Raw genomic sequence first — 26465 nt, 5'->3', positions numbered from 1 at the left:
TCAAGGAGAATATATCCACTGTAGAAGGAAGGATTATGAAATTCCTACATTAGTGGGAGAACATCATGCAAGAGGATTGAATTTTGAACATCATTTATCTAGGTTATTCTCTAACTCTTCCTGTTATACCTCCATCTTCTCCATTAAAGCTCTAGAAATCATCTCCAGAGCTTCTCAAAGAGATTCAAAAACGTCCCTCTGGGAGCAATAGAATTGCGGCCCAAAAGGGAAAAAGGTCTGGGATTTTACTCCCGTTATTTTATTATTCCATAAAAGGGCAGTGGAATTCGGCCTATATTAGATCTTTCAGATCTCAGCCACTTTCTATTAGTGGAGACTTTTCTCGTGTTAACAGTACCACTGATTCTGGTGGCACGCCAGTACAATGACTGGGTGGCATCTCTGGATCCCACTCCAGTACAATGTCTGGGTGACATCTCTGGATCTTCAAGATGCCTATTTCCACATACCCTCTTGAAAGGACACAATCAATACCCGAGGTTTATCATAGGGAAGGTACATGACCAGTACACCTGTCTCCCATTCGGGCCAAACTCAGCCCCCAGAGTTTTCACCAAAGTTCTGGGTGTTAGGGAGAATTCTCATTTTATGGCTAATTTCCCTTACCTATAGAGTCCCCCTGCAGCTTTGCTGGATTTGAAGGGTTTGTTTTTTTCTCCTGCTAAGAGTGAGACTCTCTTTCCCATTCTTGGACATTTGTGCTATGTGTGTTCTAGGCTATTTTTGTTTTTAATGTCTGTGGGGTTTTTCTCACCTCCATAGTCACCATCTTTATTCACATGTGTTACACAGCACCCTCCGTGCAGTGACACAGAGGTGTCGTAGCGACCCCCATACATAGACTCCATACCCTGAGACTGACTACTGTCTCCCAGGGCATGTAAAGTCCCCATTGACTTTACTAGTCAATTTTTGTGAACTAAACCAGTACAACCCATCTTACTATGGAGGTACTGGGAAGGGTTAATACTTTTCCCTTATGTTCATTTTCGAGAGGGTACCGTACAGTCACTCTCTCAAAGGTTTCTGGCTAGTGGCAGTGGTTACTACCGTAAATATTTAACCGCAAATATTTTCCTATGGGATTTTCCCATTGTTCGAGGCTACCACATTTTCTGACGGCCTCTAACATACCGCTGGTGTATTTTAATATTAACTTTACTCCGGTAGGTTTTATTTTCCATAACTTTAATATAACTTCTTTCGCGTGTCTTTCTCTAAACTCCTAACCCAGGTCGGGGATCCTTTGTTCGTCCTTTTGGCGGGCTTCTGCCGAGAAGCCCTCCTTTCGGCGCCACTGAGTCTGGGGTGGGTCCATTGTGTGGGAGGAGGAGTAGGACCCCTGGACAGGGTTGCCTCAGCAACCCATGTCACACTCTATCCTGATATGCTGGAGGGTCTCCCACCAAGATGACCACTCCACTGTGTGAGTGACAGCTAGTTTGAAGTTTGATTTATTTGTAAAGCGCACCAGGCCCGTGGGCAACCAGGCGCATAATCATGAGTACAGGTTACAGCAATATACACAGGGCTAAATTTACAAGTAGTGCAAGAGCAGGATACAAATTATACATGGCAAATATACATAGATAAAAAAATATACACAAATGAGATATATACAGATAAGGAACAGGCTGGCGTGGGATGAGATATATACAGATAAGGAACAGGCTGGCGTGGGACCTTATGCTTTCTGGGTGAACAGCCAAGCTTTGGCTTTGTTTTTTAACATTAGAAAGGATGGTTCAGTTCTTATGTGGGTTGGCAGAGTGTTCCACAGTTTGGACTCTAGGACGGGGAAGCTCACGCCACCCGCTTTTTGGAGTTTGAATCAGGGCAAAGTAAGGCTGTGAGTTTGGGCTGATCTGGTAGGACGGGAGGAGGAATGAAGTGTAAGGCGAGATGAGAGGTAGGGTGGGGCATCGTTGTTCAGACATTTGTGGGTCAGGGCTAGCGTTTTCAAGGCAATTCTATGTTTTACCGGGAGCCAGCGTAGGTCAGATCTGAAAGTGGAGATATGGGACCGTCTGGGAATATTGAGGGCTGCCCTTATGGCATTATTTTGAATAGTTTGTAGTTTAAGGTTAGACTGGCTGGTCCCTAGGTATAGGGCACTACAATAGTCTATTTTGGACAAGATAAGAGTTCTGGCCAGAGTAGTGCAATTGTGAGTGTTCAGAAAAGCTCTGCAGGCGGTGATAAGTTTGCATGTGTAGGCCGAGCTCGACCTAACAGCATTTATTTGTCTGTTCAGGGATAATGTGGAGTCTAAGTAGACGCCTAATGTTTTGGTGTCTTTGGTAACCTTGATGACGTTGCTGTCAATAGTGAAGGCCTTGTAGGCTTGGTTTAGTTTAAGGCGATGAGTGGATCCTAGTAGTAGGAGCTCCGTCTTATCGTCGTTAAGGCATAGTTCGTGTTGAGCCATCCAGGCCTGGATGACCAAGTAGACCTCATTCAAAGCTTTGGTGTCGGCTGTGTAGTCACCAGTGATGGGGATGAGTATCTGGGTGACATCAGCGTTGTTAGTGTAGGATACACCCAGATAGTCAAGCACATCGAAAAGGGGCTTAGTGAATATATTGTACAGTGTGTGCGACACACAAGAGCCTTGGGGAACGCCACAGAGAATAGGAGAGAGGTCGGCCGATGCTGAAGGTGAAAATACCCGCATAGATCTGTTACTTAGGAACGAATGGATCTAGGCATTGGCAGAGTCGGAAAAGTATGCAGCCGATTTGAGATATTGGCAGAGTATTTGGTGGTTGACCAGATCAAATGCCGCAGAGAGGTCGAGGAGGAGTAGAGCAAGCTTCCCATTGTCCTTTAGTGTCTCCATCTGGGTTTTCAGATCAATCGGGGCTGATTCTGTGCCGTGTTTAGAGCGGAAACCTGATTGTCTTAGCCCCAGACATTTGTTGGATTCGAGGTAGTCTTGGATCTGCAGGTAGGCTGCGCGATCAAGAATCTTAAGCACGAACGGGACCGTGGTGATGGGTCTGAAGATAGTTGGGATGTTAGGGTCAAGGGAAGGTTTTTTAAGTAAAGGGATTACCCAGGCATCCTTAAGGTTGTCAGGGACTATACCCGTTTTGAAGGAGGCGTTTATGAAAGATGTTTTTTTTTTTACTTCTTTATTTTAATTTTAGTACTTAGAACAGGACTGAACAGTAAATCACAAAATATCATAGCACAGCATAAAGGATACAAACATGTAGGAATAGAAAAAAAAAGAAAGAATTTAACGATGAACTAGTACCTACTCACAAAAGCTCCCCAGACCTTTGTATATAAACTCAATTTCCCCATTTTTCTGTATATAAATTTCTCAATATTCGCTAAGCAGTTCATTTCTGTAATCCAATCCTCCAATATTGGTGAGACACACGATTTCCAGCTCCTCAAAATCATTTTTTTGCAAATAGAAGCACCTCTGAACAAAAATTTCTTTTCCGATAGTGAAAGGTCGTCAAGTAAATCATCGCAGCCTAGCACCATAGTCTTAAAATCCAAGTCAACATTTTGGTTCAGAACCCCAAGACAAGTAATACAAACCTCATGCCAAAAACCACGAACCCTCACACAGTCCCACAGCAAATGTTCCATACTGCCTTTCTCACTCCAGCAACACCAACAAACGTCAGAATCAGACAGACCTCTATTTTTAAGCCTTTCCGGGCTCCAAAAAACTCTATTGAGAATTTTAATTTGTCTCGACCGTTCAGTCAAACTTATCGAACAAAGCTTCACATTCGCACACATCACAAGCCACAGGTCAGATGTGATTTTTATGAAAGATGTGATGAATGGGGCAAGGTGGTGCAAGGCTTCCTTGATGATAGAAGCTGGGCAGGGGTCTCCTTGGCAATTGGACGATTTGAGGTTGTTTGATTCCTTCTACTTCAGGGCTGGTGAGAGGGGAGAAGGCGAATGGCTTAAAGGATAGGTTGGCTTGGTGTTGGGAGCTATGTGTGGCTGTGAGCAGTGATTGGTCCGACTGTAGTGACTTTTTGTTTATCACTAATTTTTGTTTGAAGGGTGGCAATTTTGCCCAGGAGTGCTGACTGGATGTTAGTGCACCAGTTGCTGTCTTTGGGACAGGAGTCTGGGGCAGCTACAGGTGACCCTAGTTCCTTAAGGATTTTGAATAATTCCTTGGTGTTTGATTGTGCAGAAGCGATACGGTTGTTTTTTTTGGCCTGCAGAAGAGCTTCTTTGTAATTAAGGGTGGCTAAAAGAAGGCTGTCCTTGTGTGTGTCAGAAGGGTGGCTTTTCCAACGCGCCTCTGCATTACGTTTCTCTTTGCGTAGCACTCTGAGCTGCGGTGTAAACCACGAGTTGAGGTGCGCATGTTGTTTGGGGCTCCTGAGTTTGAGTGGGGCGATGGAGTTTATGGCTGAGAGAACTGACTGGTTGTAGATGTTGGCTAGGAAAGTGGGGTCAGAACAGGATTCAGAGACATTATTGAGCATAGGGAGGATGAGCGGGAGTAACTTTTCAGTAGTGATGTTCTTTTTGTTTCTGGTGAGGATGGCTGGGGCGACAGGAGGCGCTGGGGATGTGGCTGCTTCGATGCTGAAGGTGATAATGTGATGGTCCGACCAAACGCAGGGAGCGCTGGAGAGTAGGTGGATGTTGCAGTTGGTGTCACTGAGCCAGTCTAGTGCTCGCCCTTTGTTGTGGGGGGGTTCCTGTATGTGGTGGAAGAAACCTAGATCTGTTAAGGTGTTCGTAAGATCGAGTGCCGCCAGGTCATTGGGGTCTTGATAACCTAGATTGAGATCAGCGAGGATAATAATTTGAGAGTTTGTTTTAGCGTTATCAAGTACTAGAGTGGTGATGTCATCCATGAAGGATGTGGGAGGACCGGGTGGTCTGTAGAGTAAGTGGATAGTGGCCGTTTGGTTGGCTGATAATGTAAGTTTGACCGAGAGTAGCTCAGCGGTTTCCAACTTGGTACTCGGTAGTGTTCTGAGTCCAAGTGAGTTTTTGTAGATGAAAGCAACACCTCCACCTTTGGAGGTACGGTCGCATCTAGTAATGGCATAGTTTGGAGGGATAGCCAGTGAAAGAGCTGGGCCGGATGCATGGTGCAGCCAGGTCTCAGAGATGGCGATGAAGTCAAGCTCCTGAGTCTTGATGAGATCTGCAATGTCCAGTGTGTGGGCTGCTAGGGACTGAGCGTTGATCATGGCGGCCTTGATTGGGGCAGCGTTGCTGGGCTTAGCCTTAATGAGACTGTTATTGCCAGAAGCGGCAAGATTTGTCCGGGGGCCTTGGGGCATAAGTGGGGTGGGGGTTTGTGGGGCCGAGATGGGCTTCATGGTGTGCAGAGATACGTTAGGGTACATAGGGTGACCCTTCTTGCCCATGAGTCTAGAGCCTAGTCTAAGGCTAGTCGGCAGCACAAACCACTTCCAGCTAACATGCACGCCCACGCTGTCGGAGCCAAGGCCACAGCCATCGCATTCCAGTGGCAGGTCCCATGGCAGTTCATCAGCAGGGCGGCCACCTGGGCCACCCCTTCGGCTTTCTGTAAGCACTACTGTTTGGACACTGGCTCTATGTCAGATGCAGCTTTCGGACAGGTGGTTCTAAGAAATCTCTTTTCTTAAGGCGGGTCTCCTCTCCACCCTTGGGCTGCATTCAGTTGTAATCGCCCATGCAGTATGGTGGAAAGGGGACGGGACGTAACAGTAATGAATAGTTAGTCACTGAAGTGACTAACGTATTCTTAGTCCATAGTCCCCTTTCCTCCATACGTCCCACCATCCTCCCCCCTAATACTGGTGTCATTAGGCAATGTTTAATATTGTCGACACGTCAATGGCGTTGAATAGTGCTGTCAGTAGACAGAGGCAGAGTCCGAAATTTAGAGGCGCTCCCAGGGCAGCGCCTCTAAATTTCAAGGAGAAGGTTTTTTCTGGTGAGAAAGGTTCCGTCTCCCGTCCCTAGGGATGGACGCCCCTGCAGTAGGGAGGAAAGGGGACTGTTAGTGTTAGGGAGAATTCTCTGTTTAGGCTGAATTTCCTAACCTAGTGAGTCCCCCAGCAGCTTTGCTGGATTTTTGGGGTTTATTTTTTTCTCCTGCCAAGAGTGAGACTCTTTTACCCTCACTCTTGGACATGATTTGAGTGTGTTTCTTTGAATCTAGAAGTGTTTAATGGGCTATGGGGTCTTTTACTCCATAGGGTTTCATGTGTTTGTGTGATGTGTGTTACACAGCACCCTCAGTGCAGTGACACAGGGGTGTCAGTGACCCCCCAGTATAGACTCCATACCCTGGGACTGACTACTGTCTCCCAGGGCATGTAAAGTCACCATTGTCTTTACTAGTCTTAAATTCTGAACAGAACCAGTACAAACCATCATATTGTGGACGTACTGGCTGGGGCAATTCGATTGCCCCAGGGTCTTAGTCGAGGGGGCACGTCTCCGTCCCCCCGATCGAGTTTTGGCTGGTGGCAGTGGATACTACTTTTTATATTCAACCGTGAATATTTTCCTATGGGATTTCCCATTGTTTTAGGCTACTATCTTTATTTAATTCTCCAGCATGGGGTCTGGCATGGATTCACATGCTCATGAATATTCCCCGTCGTCAGGCTGGGAATCCTCGGTAAAGAAAAAACCAGTATCAGTTTCATTTCTGATCTGTCTTTCGTAGTAGTAACCAATCACTGATCTCTGCGTCATACTGACCACAGCCAATGACTGCCCTCTACCTAAGCCCCGCCTCTGGCAGCCATCTTCAGATTTTTACCGCACGTTCAAGTGTTGGGATCCTCGTGCTATTGCTCTCGAGCGTTAGTGCTATTTTTTCACGTTTCTTCTCAAAAACATCGATTTTTCGGTCAAAAAGAGCCTCAAGCTCCACGGTTTCTTCATCTGATCAACGGGGACCCGTGTCGGATTCGTCTACGCCCCTCAAGGGTGAAGATTTCGTCGAGCCACGCTTTTGGAGGACTCCAGAAGTTTCTCAGGCCCATCTCGGACATGGCCCAGGAGAAGGGAAGCTCGACGCCCGGAAAGCTATTCAGGGTCTGCCCTGGATGCCAGCTTCAGAATGTCTTTAAGGAGGACGAACACTCCTTTTGTCTTTACTGCCTACATGAGGACAAGACGCACGTGGAGAAGGACTGTGCGTTTTGCGGCAATATGTCGTAGCGGACCATGAAAGACCGCCATCAACGTCTCGCCAACTGGCTGGAAGGGAAGAGCCCGTCAGGCGAGAAGAAGAAATCCGAGCGGTCTTCTAAGACCTTTGAGGACGCCCCGGCGACGGGGGCCCAACACAAGGCCAAGCACCGCGAGTCCGTTGGCACCGGGAGTGCCGAACGGTCGGGCTCTACGGGCGCCAGGCAGGGCGCATCCTCCCCGGCACCATCAACCACGAGCCAACGCTCTGGTTCGGGTAAGAGGAAGGCCGAGCACCCGGCAAAGCTCCTGGAGAGGCCCCGGTCGAGCTCGAAGGCCCCATTGGAGGGAGAGCGAGGCAGTGTCCCTCCCCCCAAGGAGAAGGCGGTGAGCGCACCTAAGGTGGTGAAAGCCTTAATCCATCCGGCCAGGGCCTCTATCGTGACAGTCGCGGCGGCCCTGGCTCAGCCTGTGGAGGCTACACCAGTGGTGGCGACCTCGGGGCTCAGAGTCTCCCTGCCACCGCGGAGGGAGTCCTCTTTTATGCCCATCGACAGGACCCCCGTGAAACCTCCGACGGAGAAGAAAAAGGGGGGGCAGGAGGTCGTCGTGGATTCGGCCTCAACCTCTGAGGAAGAGCTGATCGAGGTCTTAAGCCACGGCGTTGGCGTGAAAGAAGACCAGCCTTTCGGGAGGGATCCCGACATAGGAGACGACGATAACGTCGAGGGTGCCGACGGGGCCCCTGACCGCCCGTCGGACTCCCCTCAACCAGCGCCGCAAGACAACTCGGTGGCCATTTTGTTGGCTATACTGTCCTTATGCTTGGAGATAAGGACGAGGCTGCCGTTACCACCAGCGGAGGAACCGCTCCCGACGGGGGACCCAGAGCCAGGCCCTTCTGGGAGCCCTCCACCTAAGAGAAGAAGGATTCATCCTCCACCTCCTTTTCAGCCATTGCGCCCTGTTCAGCCCTCCTCCCCGTTCAGCCCTCCTCCCCGTTCACGATTCGTGGGGATGATACGGGGACTGACACGGCCGCGACGGGTACGGACGACGAGGTTTACGACAAGGATCTGCCGTCGTCACCTCCCACCCGGGCTTCCCCGCCTGACGAGATTGGATCGTTTCACTCCATGATCGCCAGGGCATCCGAGCTCTTCCAGCTCTGCCTGGAAAAGAAGGAAGGTTTCCTTTATCAACGGCGTGAGGCCAAGAGGAAGACGGTCCTCTCTGTGCCTCTACTGGACGATATTTGGGATGAGGGCCTCGCCCTCCTCAAGAACCCATCCACGACGCCGGCTAGAAGGGATCGGTATGAGAAGAAGGACCGGGTCCCGGACACAGCCCCCTTGTGCCTCCGGGAACAGCCGACCCCGGACTCCGTCGTCTCCGCGGCGGCCAGGAAGAAAGCGGGGTGGGGTGCGGCCTCTACATCGACTTCCCCGCCGGACGGCGAGGGAAAGAAATTGGATACGATGGGACGCAGGGTCATCTCGTCTGCAGCGATGACAATTAAGGCGGCCAACGCCTTGGCTATCGTAGCCCGCTATGACAGGGAGCTGTGGTACAAACTGGCCCCCCTGCTGGACTTCCTACCGGACGACAAGAGGGCGGATGCCCTAGAGATCTTGCAGGAAGGAGAGGTGGCGTCGGACATCGCTGACACTGGATTTCGCCAGTTGGGCAACGGCGTGTGCCTTAGGCGGCGTGGATGGCTCAAGGCTACTGACTTCCATCAAGACGTGCAGACCAGAGTCTTGGACATGCCGTTCGATGGAAACAACCTGTTTGGGAAAACAGTGGACGATTCCCTTCAAGCCATCAAAGCAGACACAGAGACGGCCCGGGCTCTTGGGGTTCTCGGAGCGGCGGAGGCAAACAGGGTGCCTGCAAAGGTTCCGGCGGCGGATTTTCCACCTACCGTCAAGCGGCCCGTTAGTCGTCGCAGGAAGCTTACAGGGGACGAGGCAAGTCAGGCGGACCCCGCCGTCGTCGCCAAGGAGGTCAAGGCGGCAAAGCCTCGTCGAAGCAGGACTGAACCGGCCGAAGCACCCCGGTGGGAGGCCGGCTGGCGAGCTTCGTCAGCGTGTGGGAGTCCATCTCCACCGACCGTTCGGTGCTGGACGCCCTAGCCCAGGGTCACGCGCTCGAGTTTCAAAAAAGGTGCCCATGCGTCCCCCCTGTGGCCAGGAAAGAACATCACGTCCCTCAACTTCTCTTGGAGGTAAAGGCGATGCTCAGGAAGGGCGCCATCGAGCTCGTCCCAAAGAGGCTTCGGGGCTCTGGAGTTTACTCAAGATACTTCCTCGTGAAGAAGAAGACGGGAGGATGGCGTCCCATCCTGGACCTACGACGACTGAACAAATTCATCAAGGCACAGAAGTTCCGGATGGTCACCCTCCAACACGTCCTGGGTCAGATGGAGGAGGGCGATTTCCTGTCGTCGTTGGATTTGGAGGATGCCTACTTCCATATTCCCATCCTAAAGGGACACCGAAAGTTTCTCAGGTTCGTGGTCCAAGGGCGTCACTATCAGTTCTCCAGCATTGGATCTTTCATGGATTCACATGCTTAGAATATTCCCCGTCGTCAGGCTGGGAATCCACGGTACATTATATAGACCCTCTCCCGTAGGAAAACTTTTTCGACGCTTATGCGTCCTATCCACCTCGTTTTGTATCATGCGTGCCCGCGCCGTCAGGACGCCATGATATAAATACAGGACCCGCCCCCGCGCTCCCTCAGATTTCAACCGTCTTTCAAAGTAGTGGTATCCTCGTGGTTACTGCTAATCGAAATTAGGTTGTATTGTCGCTTCGGCGACGTTACATTCTGGAAAAAATATGTCCGGAAAAGCTTTATTTCGTCCTTGTGTGACATGTGGACTCAAAGTCTATGAAGGTGATGCCCACATGTATTGTATCTACTGTCTCCACCCGCACCACACGGCGGATACATGCGAGATATGCCAGGGTTTCTCCCAAAAAACCCTTAAAGACCGGAAAAGAAGGTTGGTCGACTGGCTTAACGACAGAGCGGGTGCCTATCCGGCATCAGAAGTTGGCTCCACGGCCTCCAGGAGCAAGTCGGAACCTCCCTCGAAGAAGGTGCGGCCCGTCGAAAAATGCCCTGCGGACAAGCATACGGGGAAGCATGCTGGGTCTTCCTCATCACACAAAAAGTCCTCCTCATCCTCTAAGACGGAGAGGCAAGCGGCATCAAAATCCTCCTCAGGGGGCCGTCCTAGGTCTTCCGTGAGTCGAGACGCTTCAGCAGGGAAGTCAGCAACGAAATCAGCTACGAAGTCTAAAGGCTCGGTGCCGGCTACTTGCTCGTCGACCCCGGTGTCGCTGACGATGCCTATTACTATTCAGGCAGCAGCGGTGGGGATTCCTTCGTCGACGGTGACTCAATCTATGGCCTGGCAGCCGGAGGTTTGCGACCCGGCCCCCCCCCCAAAGTCCTACTGCAGCCAGACACGGCCTTGTCGGTGTCGTCGGTGGAAGGAGAATGTGGCATGGTTATGCAGCCGTCGGACTTGGGCTTACGGCCTTCCAATACGTCGACGACGAGTGCGAGTGGGGGTGTGGTCCCTCTATCCTCGACGTTGCTGACCCCCCAGACGGTTTTGTTTCTGGATGTGCTTAATACACTTCAGAAGCTCCTGCAGCGTCTGGATACGCAGATCCCTCAGCCTGGCACTTCATCGTTGGTATTTTCTGCACCTTCTGTCGACGAAAAAGCTCAAACAGCTCGCTCGACGACCAAAAGCCCGTCGGCCTCCCAGGTGGTGAAGGATCGTCCTCGAGCGCAGGAGGAGGGTGAGCTATCGGAGTCCGATTCTATACGAGGTGACTCAGGGTCGGACATTTCCCTGTCACCGTCGAGAGACCCAACATGGAATTCGGATGTAGAGGTAGAGTCTACGAGGAGCCAGGCACAACCATCTCCTCCGGATGATGTGGGAGCCTTCCATGCAATGATGGGAAAAGCGTGTTCCGAGTTCGGCTTAATTCCTGAGGAGCAAAAGAAAGACTGTTTTCTTTTTGATCACATGGGTCAAAGGAGAAAATCGGTATTTGCCATCCCAATCCTGGACCACGTGTGGCAAGAAGGCCTCAAGACGATGCGTCATCCGTTCTCGGAACCGGCTATTAAGGGGCGTACTGAGAAAAAGTTTAAAGCTCCGGAGTCCACTCCAAAATGCCTAACATCACAGCCTCTGTCAGACTCTGTGGTTTCGGCGGCGGCGGCTAGGAAGGCCAGAGTACAGCAAAAATGTTCAACCCCACCAGAAAGCGAGGCCAGGAGGCAGGACGCCTTTGGAAAAAAGGTGCTCTCAGTCAGCGCCACGACGGTAAGAGCAGCCAACTCCTTGGCGATTGCATCACGATATGATAGGGAGATGTGGCATAAACTAGCCCCTATCCTAGAACATCTGCCGGAAGAACATCGAAAAGCAGCCATGCTGCTAGTACGAGATGGTGAGGAGGCCTCGAACCATGCAATTAATATTGCGGTGGACCTAGCAGAGTCTGGGTTCAAACAAATCAATCATGGCGTAGTTCTACGTCGACAAGCGTGGCTCAAATGTACTACTTTTAGACCTGAAGTCCAGTACAAAGTCCTAGACATGCCATGTGAAGGAGAACATCTGTTTGGAGACAAGGTAGATGAAGCCTTGAAGGGGATGAAGGAAGACACGGATACCGCTAGGTCTCTCGGCGCCCTCCAGACAGGTAGAAGTTTTCGCTCTTTTCGCCCCTTCAGGGGTGCTTCTGGAAACTCCCGCTTTGGAGCCTCTAGGGACCGTGGGTTTAACAGGCCCTCATACTCCTCACAAGGTTACAGACGGACATCCCAGTCGGCACGTAGAGGCAGAGATTATCAAGCCTCCAGACGACGCGGCTCGGGTCCCTCGTCGACGAAGGACAAGCAAACCAGCAACCAATGACGGTCTTCGGAACGTCCTGGGGGGTCGAGTCTCTCATCATATCGACCAATGGAAATGCATCACCACAGATCGATGGGTTCTGGACACGATTCGCATGGGTCATGCGCTGCAATTCAAAAACAAGCTGCCAAGTCTTCCACCAGTGTTTTCGACCCAGCCCCACCTTCGAGTTCTAAGGCAAGAGGTGGCACTTATGCTGCAAAAAGGAGCGGTAGAACGGGTTCCTGTGGCACAGGAAGGAAAAGGGTTCCCGGTTCTTCGTTGTCAAGAAGCCAAATGGAAAATGGAGGCCCATTCTCGACCTGAGGGTACTCAACAAATGGCTAAAGAGCTCAAAATTCAAAATGCTAAAGCTCCAGGAGGTTATCGGGTCAGTGCAACCCATGGATTATCTGTCGTCGCTAGACCTTCAAGATGCATATTTTCATATCCCAATACGTCCACGACACAGGAGATATTTAAGGTTCGTCGTCGGGCGAAAGCATTTTCAGTTCAAGGTCCTCCCGTTCGGTCTCAAGTCCTCCCCAGGACGTTCACCAAGTGTTTGGCCCCTATAGCGGCCCATTTAAGGAAGGACGGTCACCATGTCTATCCCTATCTAGACGACTGGTTGGTCAGAGGTTCGTCCATGGAACAAACACGAAACAGTCTGGGGGCCACGATGTCCCTCTTACAGGAACTGGGCTTTGCGATAAACTTCAGCAAGTCCTCAGTAGAGCCTTCGAGGACCTTGGTCTTTCTAGGAGCGGAGTTTCATACGCACACAAGCCTTGTAAGACCATCCAGCGAAAGAATACAGAAGCTACAAAGCAAGGCGTCGGAATGGAGATGCGGTACCAGGGTGTCGGTGCGCAAATACATGTCCCTGCTAGGGACCATGTCATCCTGCATTCCGTTGATAAACAACTGCCGTCTGTTTATGAGGCCTTGCCAGGAATTTCTAGCGGACCGTTGGGCGCAGAGCCAAGGTCGCTGGTCCGACAGACTGGTCATCGACGAACAACTGGTACAAGCACTCTGTTGGTGGAGAGTCTCTACTCATTTAACGAAAGGAATGCCTCTGGTGGAACCGGAGTTCCAGAAGACGGTGGTGACGGATGCATCGCTGAGCGGATGGGGAGCTCATCTGGATACGTTACAGGTACAAGGCCGGTGGTCGTTACAAGAGTCCTCCCTGCATATCAACCTGCTAGAACTGAGGGCAGTGCGGTGGGCTCTAAAATCTTTTCTCCCTCAACTGAGAGACTCCGTGGTGCGTGTCATGACGGACAACACGACTACAATGTTTTACCTCAGGAAACAAGGAGGAACACGTTCCAGGTCCCTGTCGAGGGAGGCACAGAAAATCTGGCATTGGGCCCTGCAACACAACATGCTAATCTTGGCATTCCACCTGCCAGGTGTGAGAAATGTGGAGGCAGATGCCCTCAGCAGGGAAATGAACGAAGTTCACGAATGGGTGCTGAACGACCAGCAACTACAACATGTATTCAAGAAGTGGGGACATCCTTCCATCGATCTGTTCGCGACGAAGGACAACAGGAAATGCCCGCAGTATGCAAGCAGATGGCCTCAGCAGGGCTCACTGGGGGATGCGTTCTCCTTCCCATGGACGAACAAATTCCTGTACGCATTCCCTCCATTTCCTCTTATCCGGAGGACGTTGCAATGGATCCTCAAGTACCCATGTCGGATGATTCTGGTGGCCCCGTATTGGGCCAGACAGGTGTGGTTTTCAGACCTGCTGCACATAGCGGCGGCGGAGCCAATGAGGTTCAGGAAGATCCCCAACCTTCTGTCTCGACAGGCGGGTACCGTTTGGCATCACGACCCGGACAGCCTCAAGTTGACGGCCTGGCTCCTGACTTCGCCGAATTTGGTCAGCTAATGATTCCGGAGGAGTGTCGTCGTATTCTGCAAGCGGCAAGAGCACCTTCCACAAACACTTCATACTCGTACAAATGGAGGAGTTTCTGTCAGTGGTGTGTGGATCAACCAGGTTTGGTTCCGCAGTCGATTACGCCGGAACAGCTCCTTCCATACTTGCTGTTCTTAGCTCAAAAGGGCTTATCGGTGTCGTCGATAAAAGTACACCTGGCCGCCATCTCCAGGTTTACGCGTCAACGGCATTCCGCACCATTATTCAGCGACCGCCTGATTAAGCACTTCCTTAAAGGTTTGTTCAGGAGTTTCCCTCCCGAGAAGAGATTTCCTCCGGTGTGGAGCCTCAATCTGGTGTTAGCGTCTCTTATGAAACCTCCTTTTGAACCAATGTCATCATCGTCTCTAAAGTTTTTGTCGTGGAAATTGGCCTTCCTGGTGGCCATCACTTCAGCCCGACGTATTTCGGAAATCCAAGCTCTAATGGTAGACCCACCATACTTAAGATTTTTCAAGAACAAGGTGGTCCTTGCCACTAACCCACAGTTCATACCGAAAGCCCCTTCAGTGTTCCATAAACATTCCTCTATTGTCTTACCTACGTTTTTTCCAGAGCCATGCTCGGGAGCGGAGCGCACGTTACACACATTAGACGTGAAAAGGGCTCTCAAGTTTTATCTTCATCGCACGCAACCTTTCAGGAAAACGAGGCAATTGTTCGTGGCCTATGGTTTGGGTGCTAAAGGCAAAGCCATTTCAAAGCAAGGACTGTCAAGATGGGTATCGTCTACCATTTCGTACTGCCATTCCAAGGCTGGGAAGCGTCTTCTGCGACGCCCAAGAGCTCATTCAACTAGAGCGGGCGGCATCGTCGACGGCGCTGTGGTCTGGAGTCCCTCTGGGGGACATCTGCATGGCGGCTACCTGGGCGGCTACACACACTTTTACCCGCCATTACTGCCTGTCACAACAACATGCCGAAGATACTCGGATGGGACAGGTGGTGCTTCGACACCTATTCCAATAAGGTAAGCCCCGGTTGAGGGGTTAGATCTTGTTGCAATTATGACTGAATATTGTTCGTTTTCTATGTTAACAATTGCTTATGGGTACACGACCATAGGGAACGGCATTGTGAGGAAAGTATGTGAGTTTGCATGCACGCCTCCTCTTTTCGGGATGGTACTGCTATGTAATCTAGTCTAAGCATGTGAATCCATGAAAGATCCAATGCTGGAGAAGGGAATAGTTTCTTACCTGTAACTCCATTTCTCCAGCATTGGTATCTTTCATGGATTCACATGCGCCCGCCTGCCTCCCCTGGCCATGCAAACTGGTTCCCCCACTACTTTGGGGGCCGAAATCTGAGGGAGCGGGTCCTGTATTTATATCATGGCGTCCTGATGGCGCGGGCACGCATGATACAAAACGAGGTGGATAGGACGCATAAGCGTCGAAAAAGTTTTCCTACGGGAAAGGGTCTATATAATGTACCGGGGATTCCCAGCCTGACGACGGGGAATATTCTAAGCATGTGAATCCATGAAAGATACCAATGCTGGAGAAATGGAGTTACAGGTAAGAAACTATTCCCTTCAGAGCCCTTCCCTTCGGACTAAGGTCGGCACCCAGGGTGTTCACCAAGTGCCTCGCACCGGTGGCGGCGCAGCTGCGCCGAGAGGGGATCCACGTCTACCCCTACCTGGACGACTGGCTCATCCGAACCAAGAAGAGGGAGCCCGCCGTGGAGCACACGGCAAGGACCGTCCAACTTCTCACGGACCTGGGATTCTCCATAAACTACGCCAAGTCCCACCTGGTGCCCGCGCAAGAAGCACTGTTTCTGGGAGCGAAGCTCGACACAGTGTCGCTTCTGGCCTCTCAGTCGGAGGAAAGGACGAGGGCCATTCTGGGCAAGGTGCAGCGGATGCTGGTTGCGGACGCGGCCAGAGTGAGGTCCATCAAGTCCCTCCTCGGAATGATGTCTTCTTGAATTTACCTCATGCCCCTGTGCAGGCTCCGGATGCGCCCGTTGCAGGAGTTCCTGGACGCGCGCTGGATCCAGACGACGGGCAGCTTCGAGGAGAGGATCACACTCGACGAGAGTTTCCGACGAGCGATCCCGTGGTGGGGCACCCGCGCACATCTGACGGCGGGCATGGACTTCCAGACCCCCGGCCACCAGGAGAAAGTGACCACGGATGCCTCCCTGGAAGGGTGGGGAGCGCACACCGAAAATCTGCACGCGAGAGGCCTTTGGCTCTCGACGGAGAAGTCCCTCCATATCAACGTCCTGGAGCTCCGTGCAGTGTTTTGGGCCCTCGGGTCCTTTTTTCCGTCCCTCAAGGGCAAGGTGGTGAGGATCTTCACCGACAACACCACCACCATGTTCTACATCAGGAAACAGGGCGGAACCAGGTCCCCAGCCCTGTCCAGGGAGGCGCAGGATCTGTGGCATTGGGCCGTCGCCCAAAGGATGTTTCTGGTGCCGTTTCATCTGGCAGGGATAAAAAAAACACCATCGCCGACTCACTCAGCAGGGAGCTGCGCTTGTGCCACGAGTGGGAACTACGACAGGATCTAGTGGACCGCCTCTTCAGACGGTGGGGCACACCCCCGATCGACCTGTTCGCGACCGCGACGAACTCCAAGTGCCGGAGGTTTGCCAGCAGGTTTCCTTAGCCTAGGAGCATGGGCGATGCTTTCTCGTTCCCCTGGGAGGGCCTGTTTCTATACGCGTTCCCTCCATTGCTATTGCTGATCCGGCTCATCAACCAGCTCAAGAGGTCACGGTGCAGGACGATCCTCGTCGCACCTGCGTGGCCGAGGCAGATATGGTTCCCAAGCCTTCTGGACTTTTCAGCGTCCCCGTCAATCAAGCTGCCAGTGGACGCGGATCTGCTCTCCAGGGAAGGAGGCGCCATCCTCCATCACGACCCGAAGTCGCTGAACTTGCAGGCCTGGCTCCTGCAGCGTTGGAGTTTGGAGGATACGACATACCGGCCGACTGCAGAGAGGTTCTTGCAAAGGCCAGGGCGTCCTCAACTCTTAAATGCTACGGACACAAATGGAAGAGTTTCTCTGTCTGGTGCCACGCACAGAAGATTAACCCTCTGCGGATTACGGCTCCCCAAGTACTGCCGTACCTACTGACGCTGGCCAAAGCTGGACTGGCGCACGCGTCCATCAAGATTCATCTTGCTGCGATCTCCCGATACACCAGAACCACGGGGCGGACGTCTTTGTGGTCTCACCGTCTGGTGAAAGTGTTCATGAAGGGACTGTTCAGATCGTTCCCGCCGGTGAAGGCTCCGGCGTGGGAGCTCAACGTGGTGCTGACCAAGCTCATGGGACCTCCGTTCGAGCCTCTGCACTCGGCTCCGTTGAAGTTCTTGTCGTGGAAAGCAGCGTTTCTTGTGGCCATCACCTCCGCACGACGGGTGGGAGAGATCCAGGCCCTTTCCTGCAAGGCCCCGTACTTGACTTTTCACGACACGAGGGTAGTGCTCAGGACGCACCCCTCCTTCATGCCCAAGGTGCCGTCGGACTTCCACCTCAACGAACCCTTGGTGTTGCCTGTTTTCTTCCCGTCACCCTCGTCGCCGGCTGAAAGGACTTTGCACTCGCTGGATGTGGCTAGAGCGCTGAAGTTCTACGTGGACCGCACGAAGGGTTTTCGGAAGACGTCAACTCTTTGTGAACTTTGGACCTGTCAATCAGGGGAAGGCTCTCTCGAAGGCTTCCATTTCCAGATGGCTCTCCGGCTGTATCATGTACTGTCATCGGTTGGCAAACCGACCCCTGCCTGGCTGTCCGAGGGCCCATTCCACCAGAGCGATCGCAGCTACCACGGCGTTCCTATCTGGTGTGCCCTTGCTGGACATCTGCAGGGCTGCTACGTGGAGGTCGACGCACACCTTCACGAAATTCTACTGCGTCGATCGGGATTCCAGGGAGGAGTCCAGGGTCGGCCAAGCAGTGCTGCGCAACCTGTTCGCCTAAGGTGAGCCTGGTGAGAAGGTAAGATTTGCTTAATGTTGAGTTTGATGTGATGCTTAATGTTGAGCCTTTGCCACCTCCCGTGGTTGTGCATGTGTGTACTGCTATGTATTCTTTATTCATGAGCATGTGAATCCATGCCAGACCCCATGCTGGAGAAGGAACAAGTTACTTACCTGTAACTGTTGTTCTCCAGCATGGGTCTGGCATGGATTCACATGCGAACCCTCCCGCCTACCCCTCTGCAGCTCTTCACTTGGTCATACTGCCACTTCACGTGCTACCAAATCTGAAGATGGCTGCCAGAGGCGGGGCTTAGGTTGAGGGCAGTCATTGGCTGTGGTCAGTATGACGCAGAGATCAGTGATTGGTTACTACTACGAAAGACAGATCAGAAACGAAACTGATACTGGTTTTTTCTTTACCAAGGATTCCCAGCCTGACGACGGGGAATATTCATGAGCATGTGAATCCATGCCAGACCCATGCTGGAGAACAACAGTTACAGGTAAGTAACTTGTTCCTTATTTACGGTAGCCTCGAACATACCGCTGGTTTATTTAATTAATATTAATTCTCCGGTTGGTATTTTTTGCCAAAACTTGATTCTAAAATGGCGTTTGTGTTCTCTTCTGTGACTCCAACCCAAGTCGAGCCCTTTGTTCCACTTTTTGGCGGGCTTCTCCCCAGAAGCCCTCCAAAGTGGTGCCACTCTGTCTGGGGTACTTAGGAGGGGTGGAGGGGAATTTAGGCACCCTGGACTGAGTTGCCTAGGCAACTCAATTCGCACTCCATCCTGATTGGCCCACTTAGCATGTTTGAGTGACAGCTAGGCTGAGTGAATGGGGGTTTGCTGCATAAAAGCAGTGCTTTGGGGACTGGAACTTCAGAAGTCGCCACAGGACCTAAGAATCCGACGAGGGAGAAGCTGAGCCGACCTGCCACGACACCACCACCGGTGGAGCCCTGCTGGACTGCCTCACCACTTTTTCCCAACGACAGAGGAGATCTCCCGCCGGAGAGTCTTCTTCCTTTGACTGGTGGGGATAACCAGTTTCACCATCTTTTCGCTTTCCCGACGTACCTCGTGGCTGCCTTGCCAGTGCCAAGCACCCCGGCAACCGGGATACCACGTTTTACCACGACCGCGAAACAAAGGTACCACCTTTAACCGGAAAACTCTGCGGCTGGTTTCTTCCCTGGTAGTGCAACGACCTTCATCTTTCCTCCAAGTCGAGATCTTCTCTTTCCCTGGTCGACGACGCAACTTGCAATCACTACCAGGAACAACTGCCACCGCTGGAGGATCCTTCCCACTTAAGGTACCGTGTCCCGCCTGGCTTCCCTTGCTACCGACTGTACGGGGTAGATTTAGCCCCCGGCTTTCGAACCTGGGTTAGTCTGGGACACCCTGGCTAAACTTTCTTAACGCCTCTCTAAACTCTTTTTGAACCCTCTGCAAGACATTCTAAGCCTAGTGTAACTGTTTAATCTTGGGCGCATTTGTTCTCTGCTCTCTAAGAGTGGGCCCAGCCTTTGGACTTTGGCTCACCAGTGACTTTTTGCTCTCTGCCTTGCTAACGGTGTTCCTGAATCGTAGAATGGTGTACCTCTTCATATTCTGTCTTTTTCCCCTCCCTTTCTCACAAACTTATTAGAGTGCAATCTAGTTAAGCGCTCACCTCTGTATGAAAATAAGTGGTGTTTTACTGTGATTTATCTGATAGGGAAAAAGGGGTGTATATATTACAATAGTAACTGTGTTTAGAATATTTTACAATAAGAGTGCTGGAGTGTTTCAACTGTGTGTTTTTAAATAGATAATTATATACTTTGATACCAAAGCTCTGGTCTGTGTTTGCTTGCATTATTGTATCTGAGTGCCTATTGAGTATACTTTGCATACTGCCTAACTCTTCTTGAGGGAAGTCTGACTGCTCAGCCACAGCTACCAGGTAAATCTGGGTGGTACAGACTGCTACCAAGTGGGTTTACTGCTAACACCTGTAGTCTTAAATCTTTTGCAGTGGTCCCTAAGGGAACTGCACAGGTTTCTGCCTAACAGTTAGTCACTACGGTGAGAAACTATTAATTAATGGGAGATGCAGAATTGCTATATTGAGCATGCCAAATAACTGATTGAGTAAGGCTTCTTGGATGAAATTATCTTGATTGTCCAGTCCTGGACTGCCAAACTAGACTCAGATCCTAATTTGCATTCCTACTTGAGGCAGAATTCCCATGCCTCTGCGTCTCCCAGTAGACACATAATCTTTCACGCTAAATACCCCATTATGCATCTGTCTCAAAGCAGAGGATGTTTAACTGCAAATTAAGTAGTGACTTCTGAATCGTCCCTGCCCTTCCAATTTGCCCACCCATGCAGACTTTTAGTTGTTTTTGATTGTGTTATGCGCTCAAAATGTTTTATGGGTGGATGCTGAATAGCTGCTTTCTTTGGAGGTGGATTGAAAACACACTTCTTTCTTTGTAATACAAAGGTTCTGTCAACCAGAAGAAAAAAACTAAATAAAACTGCCAGAAAATTGAGCCTCTCAGTATCTCAAAATTGCAGCTCTATATTCCTCGTGTTAATGCCCACATTACAAGCTACCTGATTGGATCAGTTGCACCACAAGCGTGTAGGTATAATCTCAGTACTGTTGCTTGATTATTTAAATCCATAATCGTAATCAAGAAGTATAAAGACCTTATAGTGCTGCAAATGTATGTACTTCTCAAGGTTTGTGATTCTTAGATATATGTATATTTGCTTGGGTATGTTGTTTTTGTAAAAATAGCTTAATCTGCATGGAGTTTAGATTAGACCAGTGTAAAGAAAACTTTATAGCTGCATATGAGATGATCAGCTGTTTGGGAGCTATTTCATTGTGGAGCCAATGACTAAATATATAGCCTGGGCATATTTCATCATCTGTCATTCAAGAAACCACATCAAAAATGAAAACTGATTTTAATCTAATTCGAATTAAAGCAAAACAGGTGCATCATTGCATGAGTTAAGTTTTCACGTTTTTTCTCGCATTTGTAGCCGTCAAAACCAGCTTAAAGATCAACAACCACAGCAACAGCAGCAGTTGTTATCTCTTTGTCAACTTCCAGATGAAGTAGAGTGTTTGACGGTTCCAAAATATAAGCGTGATCTTGTACAGAAACTGAAGATTTTGAGGCAGGAATTGTCTCAGCAACAACCCCAAGCAGGCCACTGTCGCATTGAGGTTTCTAGAGAAGAAATATTTGAGGTAAGTCATTTTTAACTTTTTTTTTTCTCTCGTATTTTTCTCTCATATAATTTGTTATCCTTGTCTGCCATCTGACTCAAAGTATCACATGATATAGCATCAGCATTCGCAGAGCATTAAGCATTTCTGATCCAACTTTCTTTTCTTTAGCTGCTAGACCCTAACGGTGGTTTTGACTCTTCCACCTCATCCTGCACCACCAACGCCTCCCCCTCAACAGCAGTTGGACCTGTCTGCGGCTCCAGACCTAGGGCGTCCCCGCTGGTACCTTTGTCCCTGGGCCTGGGGGAGTAGGGGTGGGGAACCTTGACTACAATGAGCAGGATGACGCCAAGGATGATGAACCCTCGGCATCCGTTAAGGCCTTTCATGACTGCCTTCAGGGCCTGGTGGAGTCCTTGGGGGTCCCTCTGACCAAGGAAGTCCCCCTAGGAGTCAGGAGTGCTAGCGGAGATCTTGGGGAAGCACACCACAATCTAGTCTGGCATCCCTCTACAGAAGAATTTTCTGCAGGTGGCGCGAAAGGTCTGGGAGAAGCTCGGGGCCAACACCCAGGTGAACAAGAAGTTGGACAAGCAGGTTCAGACTGACGGACGGGGAGCCAATCCTCTTTGCCTCCCACCCGCAGCCGCTTTTCTCAGTGGTGGCCGCAGCCTCCTTGTATTCTTAACCATCGTCCTTGTCTTCCCCCACGGGAGCCACCTCCAGTTGCCTGAGTCTTTGGGAAAGCGCTGTTATTCCATTTTGGGACTACATCCTTGGCAAGCCAACACAGACGCTTTCTTTGCGGGAGCTCTGGGAATTTCTGCCCGACTTCCCCTTGGACAAGCTAGCGTCCTTCAAGGCAGGGCTGGCAGAGGCCCGGGCCATTGCACAGGACCTCATGGAGTCTTTTGTCTCACACATCGACACAGCCAGCAGAGGGCTGTACCATGGGGTCGAGATGAGAAGGACGGCCTGGATGCACGCCACAAAGTTTTCTTCTGACGTGCAGGAAAGGATCCTGGATCTGCTCTTTGAGGGCGTGGAACTTTTTAATTTGTCAACCGACGATGGGTTGACAAAGAAGAAAACCTCCACTCAAGCTGGCTAGTTTTTGGCCATCCTGACAAAACCAGGTCAGAAATCCTTCCCTCCGGGCAGGACCGAGTCCAAGCCCCGTGCCTTCTCCAGCTTCAAGGGGTTCTGGGACCACGGTAGATGAGTTCTGACAGCTCACCCAGCGACAACAGGAGGAAGCAGCAGAGGACGTTGTGCCGTTTTTTTCGCTCCTCCGCCAATAAGTAGTAACGTCAAGTTGGGGAAACGCAGCTAGCCTGTGGGGGGCCGTTTGGCTTTGTTCCAGAACACCTGGAAGTGCCTTTTTTAATTTATTTTTTTATTTTTATTTTTAGCAACCCGTGGATCCTGTCCTCAGTCTCCACTGACTTCAATCTTCCTCTTCCTTTTCCTCTACTATCCTCTCCTCATCTTCGTCAGATCGGGCTCTTTTACAAGAGGTCCTTTCTCTCTTAGAGATGGAATTGATGGAACCAGTTCCCTATAGTAGACAGGGGCTCCGGGTACTATTCCAGGATTTTTGCGGTACTCAAGAACAATCAGGCTGACCTGAGGGTTGTCATTGACCTGTCATTTCTAAATCTGACTTTGTGGTGAAACGCTTCAAGATGACTCCGGCACACATAGCTGATTCTGTGTGCAGGGGACAGGATGTGTTACCTGGACCTCAAGTATGCATATCTGCATGTTCCCATCTATCAACCGCATCGGAGGTTTCTGCGGTTCAAGCTTGTCGTACCACTTTCAGTACATGGTGCTGTCCTTCGGCCTGAACTTGGCTCCTAGTGTCTTAGCGAAGTTGATGAACGCAGTTGCGACCCTTCTCTGCTTAGAGGGCCATCATCTGTACCCTTATTTGGACGACTGGATGGTGAGGGAGGGGTCACCTGAAGTGGTGCTGCACTCTTGCCAGAGATTGTCGGATATCCTTCATCATCTGGGGTTCTCCCTCAACCAGTGGAAGACCCAGTTGTGCCCATCTGAGGAACTGGTCTTCATAGGGGGTGCGTTGGAACACTACCATTCAGCGGGTCTTCCTGCGCCCAAGAGGCTCTGTCCCTCTGCAAGGCGGTGGGGGTGGGGCACTTTCTGGCCAACACGACCACCTCGGCATGGTGGTTCCAGCCCATTTGGGGCCTGATGGCCTCCAGCGTGCTCCCTGTACAGTATGCTTGCCTCAAGATGATGTGCCCCCAACTCGACCTGGCGGCTAATTGGGATCAGGAGACTGGGTCTCAGGCGACCAGGATCCCAATACCACCACTCCTACTGCTCGACCTTCGCTGGTGGCTGATGGATGGCAATTGTTCAGTGGGAGCCCCCTTCACCCGACCAGAGCCTACTCTGGGGGTGACAGAATCCTGTCTTTCGGGCTGGTGGGCTACTCAGGAGGGCTACACAATTCATTTAGCATGGTCCAGGACCGAGGCCCTCCTGCATATCAATCTGCTCAGGGCAGTGGGCCTGGCCCTCAAGACAATTTTGCCCTTCATCAGGGACAAGTCGATTTTGGTCAGGACGGACAATTCTACTACAATATTTTACCTGAACAAGCAGTGTGGCACCGGTTCGCCCCCCCCCAACCCCTCTGCATGGAGGCCAGATTGATCTGGGAATGGGACCTGACGGAGGGAGTTTGTATTTCAGCAATCCACCTCCCGGGGAACAGCAATGCAAAAGCGGATTAGCTGAGCTGCCTTGGGTTCAACACCTACGAATGGGAGTTGCACACCAGCTCTTTGTTGTCCCTGTTCTAGCGTTGGAGGGGTTTGCGGACCTGGATTTGTTTGCATCCCCTCTAAATTCGAAGTGCCCCCAGTTTGCTTCATGGGCAGGACAGGGTCGCTGGGAGATGCCTTCCGGATCTGTTGGCATGGCTGCAGGTGTTACCCCTCTGCTGCAACGGGCCCTCCGCAAGTTTCGGACTTCATTTTGGTATTATCCTTCTTCCTCTATCTATTGTATAATACAAGGTTTTATGTCATCTAATATTTGATTAATCTATAAATTAAGAAATAAAAAATAAAAATCTTTCGGACTTCAGTGGGTTGCAGCCTTATCCTGTGTCCTCCACTGGCCTTCGAGACCCTAGTTTTCGTTTCTGCTGCAGTTGTGCTCCCAGGGACCCGTCCACCGTACCATCTCCATCGGGGTATTCCTGACGCAGAAGGTCAGGCATTGGAACATCCGGACCTGGCCAACCTGGCACTGGTAGGCTTTTTCCTGACCAGATGAGGCTTCAACATATTGAATTTCAGTTGACAACTGGGACATCATTCAGCAAGCCAGGAGGCCCTCAACCCGGTCCCAGTATAAGAGTAAATGGATCAGGTTCTGCTAATGTGCTAGGTACAAGGGTCTGGACCCTGTCCTCTGGATGATGTACTGGCTTTTCCAGCTCACTTGGCTTGGTCTGGAGTTCAGTTGGATAGGTGACGCACCTATTTGGCAGCCATTGGGGCTTACAAGAATTCCCCTGAGCATGTGTTTTTCTGCGGCCAACCCAGTGGTTAAGGCCCACCTTAAGGGGTTGTCTAGGCTTTTCCACCAGTGCATAGGCCGCACCCGGTCTGGGACTTCAATGTGGTTCTTGGAGCTTTGCAGCGCAAGCCTTTCGAGCCAATGGCCTCTGTAGACATCCGCTTGGTGACACTAAAGACAGTTTTACTGGTGGCTCTCACCTTTACGTGCAGGGTTAGTGAGCTGCAGGCAGTGCCCACGTGCAAGCCTTTCACCACGCTTCACAACGACAAGGTCATCTTGCGCACTCAACCAAACTTCTTGATCAAGGTGGTCTCTCCATTTCATCCGAATCAAGAGATCTGATTGCTGGTGGTCTTCCTGAACCTGCAGTCAAAGCAAAGGGGGTCCTGCAGACCTTGGACCTCAAGTTGTATCTGACTAAATCCTTCAGGAAGTCTGAGGCATTGTTAGTGACTTTTGGGGGCTCCTCCCCCCAGCTCTGACTTTCCAGGCTTCCATCGCCTATTCGATGGTTCAGGCCATCTCTGAGGTGTACACAGACATGTGCAAACCTGTTCCTGGGGGGATTCATGCTCATGCAGTCAGTCAAGGCCAAGGCCATCGTGTTTCAGAGACATGCTTCTTGAGATGTCATCAGCAAGGCGGCTACTTGGGCCACTCCGGCGTCCTTCTATAAGCACTACTCACTGGACACCAGCTCGAGGCGCGATGCAGAGTTTGGTCAGGCAGTTCTGAAGAACCTTTTTGCTTCGTCCTAGATATGAGACAGGTTATCAGAGTTCCACCCTATGTTCTTGTTCGGTGGAATCACCCACAAGGATGGAGGAAAGGCGATGGGACGTATGAGTAATTAAAGTTACTCACCATGGCGACCAGGGTACTCGTAGTCCCCTCCCAACTGCCTTCCCCCGCTAGTATGCCAAGGCTAATATGTACTAAGAGAAGTCGGGTATCTAAGTGTCCGATGTGTTCAAAGGGGACTGAGGTGAGGTCCCACTGGGGCATTCCCACGCCTGAGGCTGCGTCCCCAAACGCTATTTTTCACTGTCAAAGGTTGCGGTACCATCCCCATGCCTGGGGACGCCCCACAAGGATGGAGGAAAGGGCACTATGGACTATGAGTACTCTAGTCACTACAGTGAGTACATTTAATAACTGAACTTGAGTTTGCAAAACATCTAACGACTGGGTAATTGTAAAGACGTAATGCTTCTTGCACATTTCAAAATCCTTGGCATTAAACCAAGGTTTCAACCAGTGTCTCCACAAAAGTATTATAGAGGAGTCAAAGCTGAAGGAAGTGGGTTGTTTTGTCATGCGTTGTGCAATATTGGCACTTTGCAGAGCAATTTTCCCCCACTGTGTCGTAACTGCCTGTACGAGGAGAATACCTAACCAAAGTTTTAATACAATCCTTAGTTACCAGAATATCAAGTTAAGGTTTGAAAACTAAAACTCTTAATATTTAGATAAACTCTTGTTACCTGACCATCCTTACCGGTATACAACATCTCACTTATTAACCACTTTTCAAAAGCCTCCTTCAGCACTGTTTGAGCCCTCACTCCAAAATAGCAAGGATTGAACCATAATTCAAAAACATGGATTCATCATATTTGAACCAGGGTAAATCACCCACACCAGACGTCAAAAGGACATTTTTG

General features: G+C 50.8%; 1 protein-coding gene across 1 annotated transcript in view; it reads left to right on the top strand.

Annotated features, from left to right (window-relative positions):
• Positions 1-26465, top strand: part of SMURF2 (SMAD specific E3 ubiquitin protein ligase 2) — a 1271870-nt gene that overhangs the window by 818435 nt on the left and 426970 nt on the right. Inside the window, exon 11 of the mRNA XM_069655016.1 lies at positions 21048-21258. Within this exon, the coding sequence (XP_069511117.1) occupies positions 21048-21258 (211 nt within the window). The remainder of the gene's footprint in view (positions 1-21047; positions 21259-26465) is intronic.

This window comes from Ambystoma mexicanum, chromosome 3q (assembly GCF_040938575.1).
Source record: "Ambystoma mexicanum isolate Mex_15411 chromosome 3q, UKY_AmexF1_1, whole genome shotgun sequence".
NCBI lineage: Eukaryota > Metazoa > Chordata > Amphibia > Caudata > Ambystomatidae > Ambystoma > Ambystoma mexicanum.
This window is presented reverse-complemented; position numbering and strand designations above follow the sequence as displayed.